The 13,297-nt window shown below is 37.6% G+C and overlaps 1 protein-coding gene across 1 annotated transcript in view; it reads right to left on the bottom strand.

The window, feature by feature from the left end:
* Positions 1-13,297, bottom strand: part of SPATA16 (spermatogenesis associated 16) — a gene marked incomplete at its 3' end in the record, with an annotated part of 224,098 nt that overhangs the window by 113,774 nt on the left and 97,027 nt on the right. The window contains exon 3 of the mRNA XM_079921401.1: positions 11,822-11,911. Within this exon, the coding sequence (XP_079777527.1) occupies positions 11,822-11,911 (90 nt within the window). The remainder of the gene's footprint in view (positions 1-11,821; positions 11,912-13,297) is intronic.

Raw genomic sequence — 13,297 nt, forward strand, 5'->3', positions numbered from 1 at the left:
CTTAGTATATTAATTATGTATTTTTAAATGTTCCCATTGTGATAATTCCAACATTCCTGCTACATATCATTCTGGTTCTGATGCTTGTTCAGTTTCTTCACACTCTGTCTTCTAGCTTTTTAGTACGCATTACAACTTTCTGTTACAAGGGGGACATGAAGTATGGGTAGTTCCTTAGGTAGAAGGAACTGTAGTAAATAGGCTTTTGGTATGTAGTGGTGAGGTTTTGGGGGAGGGGAAGCATTCTGAAGTTCTATGATTAGGTCTCAGTCAATGATTTACATTAGGTGAACCTGGGCTCCTGGACTGTGAACTTCACCAGTGCTTCCCAGTTTGTAACCCCATTTAGGTGTGATGCAATGGCAAAAAAGGACTGGAGTTGGGTATTCCTCTTTCCTCATTTGGAAGACTAGAATGAGCTGGAGCTGGGTATTTCTCTTCCTTCAGGTATGTCAGGCTCTGGTAAAGTAGGTTCACTTGAAGGCAGGACTTCCTAAAGAGAACAGAATGCTCTGGCATATTTCAAAATGGTTTCTTTTCCCTTCCTTCTGCTGGAAGCATGGTGGAATTTTCCTCCCATATTCACTGTGAGGACTTGGTAGAGCACCTGGAGATAAAACTTACAAAAGTGTAGGGGTCTCCCTATGACTGGAGCCCCCCACACACCCTGACATTTTTAACCTCTCAAAGTTTTCAACATTGAGCCTCCAGAAATTTGTCAGTTACAGTTCAGGTTTTCCTATCCTAGCACTGGTTTCCATGGAGGTTTCTGCTCAGAGATTTCTCCTCCAGTAACTTGGGATTCTCTTTTTCTGTCTCTCCTATTTTGGGACAGCTGGTTTGCTTGTGGTTAATATTTACTCTTCTAGTAGCTGACTTTTAAGAAGACATGTGCATAGGGGAAAGGAGACATAGCCTGAGGTCCAAGTATAGTGAAGATTGAATAGAAGACCACCTGCATAATGGTTTCTTTAAGAGATAACATTTTCCATGAAAGAGCTAGGAGAAACTCTTACAGAGCAAAATAGTGGAACTGCATGCCAGCCTTGACCTTGAATCCTGGTGGAGCACAAGAAAAAGTAAGAAAGTCTTCCTTGGGAATTCCTAACCAGAAGTTACCCTATCCTGGTTTGGAATTCAGATTCACTCTTTCTACCATTTTGGTGGAAGAGTAAAAGGCCAATAATAGGTAAAACATTCTTGAAAAAGAATCAGTTGGGGAGGTTTGCTTTACTAGCTATCAAGATATCTTATTAAACCATTCTATGTAGGATAGTGTAGTCTTGGCAGTGCAACAGACAAATAGATGAATCAGTAGAATGCAGACCAGAAATCAGCATATTCATATGTGTAAAACTGATCTAGACAGAATCAACGTTGAAGATCAATGGCGAAAGGATTTAGTAAGATAATGTCAAGACAATTGAATGTCCGTTGAGGGAAAAACATGATAATAGATTCCTACCTCACACCATACATAAAAATCAATTAGCATTGGGTCAAAACTTTAAAGGCAAAGAGAACAGTTTAAAATTTTTGAAGACAATACAGGAGGCTATCTTGATGAGCTTGGAATAGAGGAATATTTCTTAAAACTCAAACGGTGCAAATCATAAAGGAATTTGATACATTTGACTACATTAAAACTAAATCTTTAGGCTTTTTTTTTTATCAAAAATATCATGAAGAGTATGATTATACAAGCCATAAGTTGGAAAAAATTACTTGCAACACATATTACCAAAAGTTATTAGTATACAGAATATATAAAGCTTCCTAAATTTAATGATAAAAAGACAATTCAATAAGAAATGAGCAAAAGGTAAATACACAAATTAACATATCACTGAAGAGGAAACATGATTAACCAATAAATATTAAAAATGCACAGGCTAGGGCTTCCCTGGTGGCGCAGTGGTTGAGGGTCCGCCTGCCGTTGCAGGGGACGCGGGTTCGTGCCCCGGTCTGGGGGGATCCCACATGCCGCGGAGCGGCTGGGCCCCGTGAGCCATGGCTGCTGAGCCTGTGCGTCCGGAGCCTGTGCTCCACAACGGGAGAGGCCACAGCAGTGAGAGGCCCGCGTACCAAAAAGAAAAAAAAAATGCACAGGCTTATTAGTAATAATAATAAAAAAGAAAATGTATATCACAATAAGGCAATGCCATTTCAAACTTACCCAAATGGCAAATATGAAAAAGTCTGACAATGCCAAGTGTGTTTTTTTGTGTGTGTGCAGGAATAGGCATTTGATGATAAGATTAAGCTCGATTTCAGATTTGCTACTTATCAATGGTGTGATCTCTGACAAGTCATTCAAACTGTAGCTTAAGTTTTCTCACCTAAAAAATGCAGAATATAATTTCTTTGCAGAGTTGTGAGGAACAAAGATGATGCAAGACAAGCATCTGACATAAAGTTTGGCAAAGAGCAGGAGGTCATAGATGATAGCTGCTAAAATGGAGATAAATTGGGGTAGTAGTTGAGTAGTATAATGTTTATACCAAAGTTTCACTCAATAGAATTAATTCAGAGTGAATGTATTAGGATTTTAAACCTCATTCTTCAAAGCTTGTAACAACAATAGCAACAGCAATAATTAATTGAGGACTTATTATGTGCCAGGCACTGAGTTTAGTGTTTTATATTCATTATTTTATTTAATCCTTATGCTTACTTTGTAAGGTAGTATTAGTATCTTCATTTTATGGTTGAGGAAATTGAAACTCAAAGAGCTTACTTAATTAACTTGCCCGAGGTCACACATAGCCAGTCATTTGTAGCCCTGGGAGTAGAACACAGTTCTTTCTGCCTTGACTGTAATTCTCTAGTGTAGGTGATTCCTCCTTAGCAGACAGATACAAAATCAGAACTTTTGACTTATAAGCAGTTTTCACAATTAGTGGCATCAAAATTAATTTATGTGCAAAATAGTGTGATGGACCAATGCGGCTATTAAAAAGAAGGGTGAAGAATTTCAGTTTCTGGCAGTGTTAGTATTTCCAGCCTAAATCTTTTGTCAAGGTATTGCTATTTTTGACAGAACTGAGGAAAGGAAAAAAGGGAGAATTGGCATAAAAACCAGGTGACTGAACACTTCTCTTTCTCTGTGTGATTTAAAGTTCCACCTGCCAACCCCAGAGACCTCCACATTGTGACTCCCTTAAAGAATAACTGGAACATCACTCAGACTGAAACAGGATGCTAACATTCATAATATATTCATACACAAAATTTTTTTAAAGTCACGGTCTTGCCTCTTTTAACTCCTTAAAGCAGCGAGAATCTTGTCCTTCAACCCCTATGTTAACAGTGGTCTTTCCAAAAACACAGATGTGCTGACTCAGAGTGAGATGGGATCAAATAGTCTTGGGGTGCAAGCTCGTCTTTCGTAGTGCAGTACTTCAGCTACAGGACTGCTCAACAAATTCTGGTTTCAGTGTTGAGAAACTCATTGTCTCTTGAGGTAGCTTCAGCTATCTTCAAAGAGCTCTAATTGTTAGCAACAGAAACAATGATAATAGCTCATTCTTTATTGAGAGTTTATGATGTGCCAAGTACTGTGCTAAGTGCACAATATAAATTGTCTCATTTATCCTCATAATAACCTCTGTGACACAGATGCTATTATTATCTCCAAGTTACAGATTAAAAACATGGAGCTTTTGATCCATTTATCATAATTTTAACATTTACAGACTATACTCTGATTCACTTGGCAACACTTAGATATTAGAAGACAGCACAGAACTCTGAGTTAAACTGTAGCTCCTTTGGATTAAACTTTTGAATGTTTAATTGATTTTCTACATTCTGTTATTGTAGAAAATATGGAATCAGATGGATGTCTGATTGAAGGGAAGAAGGGAGGGAAGAGATCTTTATTTCTTCATATTTTAAACGTGACACTCAGGGCTTTTCTGCATTCTCTCTTACATTATCTTCATTGCTCCACCCACTTTTTAAAAGAGGCAAGGTTGGATCTATAGCAAAAAAGAGAAATCTTTCTCTGTACTCTGCTACATGTTTTCTAGACCAATATTTGCAGACAGTGCGCACAGTCCAAGAATTGTGCATTTCTAAATTATTTTAGAAATGTTTAAAGGTAATGCAAATGCATAGCATACCATTCAAAAGAGAAAAGGGACAAAAATACCATGATAAACATCAGCAAGATGGAGAATTCACAAATTCAATCAATGTTCATTTTTCTCTGATGGATTTTCAGATGTTGTTAACAGCCTGATGTAAAATCTTTTTCTGTATTTATGTAAGATTATGTGTCCTTGCAGTAATTTACTTATAATTTGGATCATGTCCAAAGCTTTTCTTAAGGCAACAGAATTACTTTTTAATCCACCTGATGTCATTATAGCCTTACATTTAGCATTTTTATTGTAGAATTAGACATTTATAAATCTGCAATGTTAAATCCTTAATACCTAATAGATGGCTAGAAACTTGAAGCTGTAGTATATTTTAGTGTTCACTTTTTTCCTTGAAATCACAAACACTACACCTTACACATATAAAAATTGGGTGTGCTGTAGTCTTATATTTAACCTAAGTCATGTGAAATGACTAAACATCTCTTTATTAATGTCAGCTTTAGAAATACATAAGGAAGCGACATTTTCACAGTGCTTAGGGTTCATGCAGCTTTGTCATGTGTAGGGAAAAGGAAAGTCGATTTAGTGGTGGAATGATCATGGCCTAACTGTACGTTACATATGACTGACTAATGTCAGACCACACTAAAGCTGTTCTCGCAGTGGTGAGCTGCCTCCAGTAAAAAGAAAGAAAGCCCTTCAGGCAGATGGCCAATTTAAGAATAAAAATTAGCCTATAGTCTTCATTTATTTGTGGGCATAAATGAGAACTTACTTTAACCAAAAACCCTGTGATATATTTTTAGCCTCTTGCATGGTGAATGAATGGATTTTACACTTCCAATTGAATCAGAACTGTTAAAATAAGCTCCTAACACTACTATCATCTCTTCAGAATCACTTGTCTTGAGTCTGCCTGTCAGTATATTCTCCTCTCTTGCAAGATACCTAATAATCTCATTTAAAATCATAGAGTTCCATGACACCAAAAAAGCTGACACAGTTTCTTCCTTGTTGCTACTGTACTACTTACCCCTGAGTGACTGCTTATCTACAGCAACACCACTGCTTTATGTTACCAGATTTCTGAACAAACACTTCAGTTTATTTTGGGGTCACCCTTTTCTTTTGACAGATTGTGATTTATATATGCATTGTTTTTAATTTCCAGTAGGACCAACTTACCTAAGAAAACAACAACAAAATCAAATCCCCAAATCCCCTGCTGGGTCTCAGGAAGCTTACCTACTCCCACCTCTACTAACCTCTACTGTTGGGCTTGTCAGTGAGGGTAGCTATGAATTCATGCATCTTGAAATACCATGTTTTGATTTGGCTTGACAGTAACATACTACCTGGCAAAGAAACATCCCTAGAACATCCTGATACCCATGCAGAGCCCAGACCTTAAGTGTTTAAACTAATTCTCATTCAAACATTGATACTCTAATGTGTCACACCTTAGCCATAGCTGACAATTCATTTCTAAAAGAATCTGTGTTTTAAGGAATTTATTGTTTGAGATTTTCATTGTACATTCATCTATAGAGCAGATTTCTTGAAAATTCAGATACTCTAATTTGTCTAATTTATCAAAAATAAGATAAAGCAGAAACAAATGTAACTACTAATTAGTTAAAACAATGGCAATTACCAAGGAAAGTCAAAGTCTTAATGAATGAGATGCTTGGACAATGGCTTATTAATGACCAGAAGCAAGGGGATACTCACAAAGAAGGGACTTTTATTTTTTTCAGAAAAGGTAAGCATCATGAAACAAGAAAAAAGGCAAGTGCAGAGAAGGAGGATGGGAATAGCAGGTAGCCAAAATGATAAAATAGGAGTGAACTGAAAGGCACTGTCAGAGGTCAAGAGTGAGAGAGGCAAAGCTGAGAAATAGCTATGAGGGAGAAAATTCTTAGTGTATTAACAAGCAGACAGATGCAACTTGGTGGCATCTCACCAATTTGTTTTTTGTTTGTTTGTTTGTTTTGGGTTTTTTTTTGCGGTACGCGGGCCTCTCACTGTTGTGGCCTCTCCCGTTGCGGAGCACAGGCTCCGGACCGCAGGCTCAGCGGCCATGGCTCATGGGCCCAGCCGCTCCGCGGCATGTGGGATCCTCCCGGACCGGGACACGAACCCGCGTTCCCTGCATCGGCAGGCGGACTGTCAACCACTGCGCCACCAGGGAAGCCCACCAATTTGTTTTTTTAATCCTGAAAAGCACATGTAATATACAAGAGCTCCGAAATCCAGTGTGTCATTCAGTGCAGTACTTTAAGCAGGGCAAAGATTAAAAAAATTTTATACTACATATTGTATTATTGACTCTATTTCTCACAATATTACATACATTACACGGCACTAAATAATATTATTTCAAAATATAGAGCAGACCAGTTTTGTTGTAGATAGTAAACTAAAGCTGTTGAACTCTGTAAGGTAACACCTTTTTCTAACAGTGGACTGCTGTTTTTAGACTAAAATCTTCCCCCAAGTGCCCTTGCGCAAACTTTGATGCGAGAAGGAATCCTCATGCTGGTAGGAGGAAGCTCAGCTTTTACTGTTGAGGAATTAAACTCCGGTATCCCTTTAGAGCTGGAGAGAGGACTTGACTTCCCGGCTTCAAATCTGATGATGTGGCCCACAGCCTTCTGTGGGCTCGCGATCAATTCATCAGATGATGAGTTTGTCAAATGACCAATTTGTTAAATTTATAAATATGCTTATCTACTAAGACAGCTTATTTTAACTCTTTAAAAAATTTGTATTAATCCTACTGATGGATTCGAAGGAGCCAGAAGGGCTCCAGGGTTCTGCAGCCTATGGTTTCTCTCTGTTCTTCAGTCTCCCCTCTGTGGGATCCACAGCCCAGATTGTGCTGTGTTGCTCACTGTTCATTTTCCCTATCTTGGCTTTTTCTAGCTTCAGGAGATAAAGTAGAATGCTATTAAAATCTCCTCATTAGGGCTTCCCTGGTGGCGCAGTGGTTGAGAGTCCGCCTGCTGAGGCAGGAGACATGGGTTCGTGCCCCGGTCCGGGAGGATCCCATGTGCCGTGGAGCGGCTGGGCCCGTGAGCCATGGCCGCTGGGCCTGCGCTTCCGAAGCCTGTGCTCCGCAGCGGGGGAGGCCGCAGCAGTGAGAGGCCCGCGTACCGCAAAAAAAAAAAAAAAAAAAAATCTCCTCATTAAATACAAGTTGTTGTAAATTCTATAAACAGTTAAAAATACATTTGATCACACAGGCAAATTTGCTCACTCTCCAAAAATTGGGGAATGGATCTTAAAAATGATGAAATGTTAAAAACAAAAAAAAATGGCTTTTAAAATATGAGAAAGAAATTAGTATAAATTGTTGAACTTCCAAATTAAAATTTTGGTTATGTTAATAAGAAGAAAATAGTCATAGAATATTCAAGAACAGTATAGTAATAATCATACACACAAGAAGAACATATTTATGAGAATAAATCATTCTATAACCATAGCTTTTAAAAACTGAAAATTTTCAAAAATTAACAAGATTTGCTGAATATATTCATGAGGAATATGTACATAAGAAAATGTATTCATATTAATTTGTCAGTAAGATTATTTCTTAAAATAAGGTTCTAGTAAACTTGAAATTTGGTGAATTCTGCAAATTGGTCACCTGGCCAATTGATTCTTCAGAGGATTACATTTTCCTGAATGGGACTACTTCAGCTTTCTTATGACGACACCGTGTTTGAAAAACTTGAAGTAATTGCCAACATTTAAAAGTCAAGAAATTTCTTGGAAAGCTCTGAATTATTATACTATTTCTTGAAAAATCTGCAACACTGAACCTATATTTCTATACAGTAGCATTAGCTGGACTTGAATAAGGCTACTCCCTTCAGAAGGGCCAGTGGTAGGGTGACCATATGGCCAGTGTGCTAATGATAGTCCTGGTTTATGCCTGTTTTCCTAGTATAATTCTTAAATGCACCCACTTTCACTCTCAACAGTGTTCAGTCTGAGAGAGCAATTGTACAGTCACTGTAGTTAGCTCCAGTCTTCTGTAGTTCATACAACACCCTTTTATCTTATAATTCACATACCATATGCGTGGGCTTTGTAAGCATTTGAATGTGTTATTCCTGCTCTAGTGTCTCCTGGTCTAGTTCACGTACGTAGAAACACAGAGCTAATTCTTCCTTAGTGATGGATGAAGAGGCTTTGTTGTGTTTTCTCACTTAGTGTTACCTTCTGTTTGCTTCCTCTTACACAGGGTGGTCTTAAATAAAGATTCGGTGCAGTGTCATCTGTTTTGTGCCTCGTGAATCTTCACTGTAGGAGGCATGACCCTATCACATGACTTTACTACTATGTGCACACTCTTATATTTATTTTTCAACCAGGGTTGTACCAAGAAATTCATGTAATATCTCCTTACTGATGCAGCTAAATGGTTAGTAATCACAAACTCAGAGGCTAGCTAGCTTAATTTGTAAACCCCAAACTTGGTTTGTGCCAAGGCCTGTGCTAGTCAGTGAGCATGCAGAGATGAAAGACATGGTGCTGTTCGTATTATCAAGTTATTAGTTCCTTCATAAGGTAGTCTTGGCTTTTGTTTGTATGCCTTTTTACATCTCTGCATATTGTTTCTTGGTTTATCATCTTTCTTATGAAAGTAGGCCAGATGTGTGTGTGTGTGTGTGTGTGTGTGTGTGTGTGTGTGTGTTGGAGGAGGGACAGATTTGAGCAAGAACATTTTATTTCAACACGTACACTTTTATAGGCACGGAAACAGAGCAATGTTAAAGAGCTAGGCTACTGGCTACTTCAGGGAAGGCCTATTTCAGGTAAGGCCTCACAGGCCTCACAGGGGGTTACAGTAATCTCAATTGAGATTTATGGTATGAAAATGTGATTTCATCAATTTAACTGGTGCTAGGTGTCTTCTCAAGGGTGACCAGCATCCCTGCAGAGCCTATATCAAAATAAAATATCCTTATTTTTATTTAGCTTCCTACCATTTATATATTCGGGCTCTTTCTTCTGGTATGATGTTTCTGAAAAGATATTGACCAATAAAATAAAAGGACCCGCCCATTGTCATGATACCTGTCGTAATCAGTCAATATGCCCATTGATTTATACCCTCTATTCAATCCCATTTCCTATAACCTCTCTGGCTGAGAATCTGGGATTTTGTGAAGCTGTCCTGGAAATGTTTTCTGGACTGTTCTCTACGAATGCCTTCCTGGGTAGAGCTGGTTAGGATGAGAAAATTTTAGATAACCCAGCTTCCAGGGACTGGTTGTAAATGCACTGTCTTGGACCAGATGGAAGATGATCTACTTCACTGGGAATCATGGTTTTAAGACTTCCTAAGTTACACGGTAATGGCATTCTTTGGTGGGTGCTTCTCAATCTCAGAAACACGACTGATTGGCTTCTCAGAGGCAATAACCTTGATATGTGGGCTTTTTCAATTAGTTTTAATATAATGTGCTTATAAGAGACCTGAACCAAACTATCTAAGTATCCAAGCAGTTGATTGATAAATATGAACGCTTAATACATTGATTTGTGTTTAGTGTTTTACACTAGAAATCAAATAGCTAAGAGAAACTAAGATATTCGTGTTCATGGTTCATAGTATTCTTTCCCTTGAGGGGAAAAGAGGATGACTAATACTCTGTATTAAGGATTATAATGGCCAAGGAAACCAAGATGGAAAACACTTGTATCTGCTTCTCTGTTGGAAAGTCCACACCAGTATAGCCAACAATTATCAGGAATTTTCTCAAGGATCATTGTCAAGTTAGTCATCAAATGATATTACACAGATACACATTGCACTTCAGGGATATACGTGTCAAGGTAAATGGATATTTAGTGCCAATATTACATGGTAAGTACTGACAAATTCCTAATTTTCAAGTTCTCATTGTTTATTCATTTGTTTTAGGAACCATAAAGAATTTTTATCACCACTTTAACTCAAGCAGTTAGGCTGATACAATTAAGTTATAGTCCATGATCTACTGGTATCTGGCTCTCCCCCAAACTCCAAAATCCTGGGTTTGTAGCATTTGCCAATTTTCATAGTGTAAATTCTCCCAGCAATGCTAATTTCTCCTACAGTTAACAACTGGCTCTCCCAATATTCCTCAATATTTAACAGTGGGCTCTCTAGAGTCTGTACAAGCTAACCCAGCACACTACTAGCAGTTTTAACTAGTTACAATCTAGTTCTGAAGTTGCATCTAGCTTTCTCCTATTATCTCTTGATTAGAGTCAGAAGACACATTAGTGAACCACCTCTTGAAGAAAACTATTTTACAGATAACTGTATCTGTTTATGCTGAGCTTATTCGCTTCATTTGTAGCTAGTGACCTTTACAAAGTGTGGGACAGAAGGAAGCTTACTATCATCGCTTAAATTCCCTCTCATTTGCATAGTGTATGTGGGAAGAGAATAAGCCACAGGGACAACTCAGTAGACAAAATGAAAAGTAGGACTAAAAAAAAAAAAAAAGTAGGAAGAAGTCGTATGTGGGTAATGTAAGATAAAACATTCAGGAAAAGAGTATAAGGAAAAATAGAATGTAAAAACGAGATTGATAGAGACCTATTTTAATTTTTAAAAGTGGACACTGACATACAGGTAAATAGATATTGTGGCATATTGGTTGTTTGACTGCAAAGTGAGAGTAGTTGAGATTAATTCTGCCTTCCGTATCCATCGTTTAATTGAGTTCAAGCAATTCCTAAGACCAACTTATAAAATGGAATTCATGTCAAACTCACGGTATCAATTTTATGGAATCATTCTGTTATCTATTTAAATTTCTTAAACTTCATTTTCCAAGCAAATGTTATTTGCAAATGTTCTAGAGATAGTAGCCACCAGCAACCTAGGCTCCCCATTCCTATTACTGTGGCTTTCTCCCTAGGAGTTATGGTTGGAATATGTATAGAAATCACTCACACTTTCTTGATAAATTCCTGGGGTGGTAAAGTGGATGGGTAAGAAACAATAGGTACCTATACATTGAGAGATGAAGAAAATTCTTTGAATTTATCAAAGAGAAGGGGAGTCTGATATGATGATCTTGACTCAGGAATAAAAAGCGTTGGTTGTCACAGGTGCAAAGGAATTCTGAGTGTAGCATTGAGGCTGTTGCACAAATCTTGCAATTCTTTGCCGTAAGTCTAGGTTCTGGGGAGGAGAATATCAGGAGCTTCTTCACCAGGTTTTTATGAAACATATTGTGGGTCCAAGAGACAACAGTTTAGGACACCTCTAACAACCTTTGGTGTTATAACTGATGCCGTCTTCTCTAGAAATGGGCAGCTGGTATCCTTTTCATGTGGGTTGGATTTTATTTCCAGAACTCAAGAAAGAGATAGCCACAAAATTGTGTCCTTACAACCAGGATCAGGAATGTACTTGAGAGCAAGAGGTCAAGTTCATTTCTAATCTTCCCTGGAAGTTTTCCCATCATTATCAGTGACCTCATGGCTGCAAAGTTTGAATTTTACTAAGAGCTATGAACACAGAGTGGCTTTAATTAAAGAAAAAGATAGTCAATAATTGTTGGTTTGACGTTTATAAGACAATAATTCTGGTAAAATCATATTCCATGTGAGAACTGGAAAGTTCTATTACGCTATTACCAGAAGCTGAGAATAAAATTAGTTTAACTCGAAATAAGTCTTCACAAAAGTTGTAACAAACATACCGGGCAGCTTCTGAATATCTCTCCAGACATCTAAACACTGTTGCCTGACGAAGATGATTTCGGAAATAGGCTGGGTTTAAAACAATGCTCCTGGAAAGATAAAAGAAATGCAAATGTTATTAAACTTTTAAAAGTCAATTACCAGAAGTGTATAGGAATGAAATAACATTCATTCAATTTTACATACTATATATGTTAAAAGACAAACTAGTAAATGGATCATTTTTCTTCCTGTAATTGTCAGTTAAATAAACAAGCATTATTGAAAAATTAAGTTTGCATGATAAAAGCAATTATATTTATAACACAGGCTAACTTTTATAGATATAACAATGGCAACAAATTTGAATCCACTTATATTACATATAAGACATGGTGTTATTTTGTTTGTTATATATTAATAAATCAGGCAAAGATCACAGGTAGACATATTTATGGTATGTCTACCTATAATGAAGGGGAAATTGTTAGCTGCTGAATTTCAGTTAAAAGAAAGGAACTGGAATTTGGATGACATGTTTGCTTGCACTCCACATTGGGTTCTGTGTCTTCCCCCAGCTGGACAATGTAGTGGAATAGAAGGAGCCCTGTACCATTGGCTAAGGAATCTGGTCCTGAACTTGCCACTTTTGGTAAGACCCTTGTTCACTTTGGGTTTCCATTTCCTTGTATTGAAATTACAAGGCTTGACTTTTGGATAAGATTATCTATCCTTGCTTGCTGATTTTTTCATTATCTCAGCGTTCTGCAGTCTCAGTTCCAGCTCAGATGAGATGATGATCACTCCATAGCTGCCCTCTTCCTCCAGAGATAAACTGGCAGCCATTCCTCTTCCTTGCTTCACTGAGAACCCGGCACTGTTCAAGGCATTTGATATAATGAGGTGAACTAGACAGATATAGACCATGATTCATCCCCGAATGAGGAGACAGCCATTTGTTAAATTTTAAGGTGTAGCTTATATCATAATAGAGTGTTGTGTTATTGATGTAAGATACAAATGTTACAGAACCAACACAGGATTATTAAGCAATCTTTTTGTGAGCCTGTTTTTACAAGTTGCTGAGAATCACTTGGAATTAGTTCATTATTGAAGTAAGTGGTTCTTAATCTTTTCTGGGATGGTTCACAGAGCTTTTTGAGAATTGGATGAAAGCTATGGATCTCTGTCCAGAAAAATGCACATAAACATGGTTGCCCAAATTTAGGTAATTCATGTGACCCCTTAAGGCTATTCATGAACTCCAGACTAAAAAAAATCCGGACAAGAATAATTCCATTCCCAGAAACATTGCTTATAGAAAGAATAAAGTAAAAAAAGAAGCATCTATCTGACGTACATAGAATCATAGAATTATATGACGATGAGATGGATTGACTGAATAATTCAGCTCACTTTAAACACAAGTGAACAGAATCCAGAGAGGCTAAGGGACCTCTCTAAAATCATAAAGTAGTTAGTTGCAACGCTGCTTC

Source organism: Stenella coeruleoalba (assembly GCF_951394435.1).
Source record: "Stenella coeruleoalba genome assembly, chromosome: 5".
Classification (NCBI taxonomy): domain Eukaryota; kingdom Metazoa; phylum Chordata; class Mammalia; order Artiodactyla; family Delphinidae; genus Stenella; species Stenella coeruleoalba.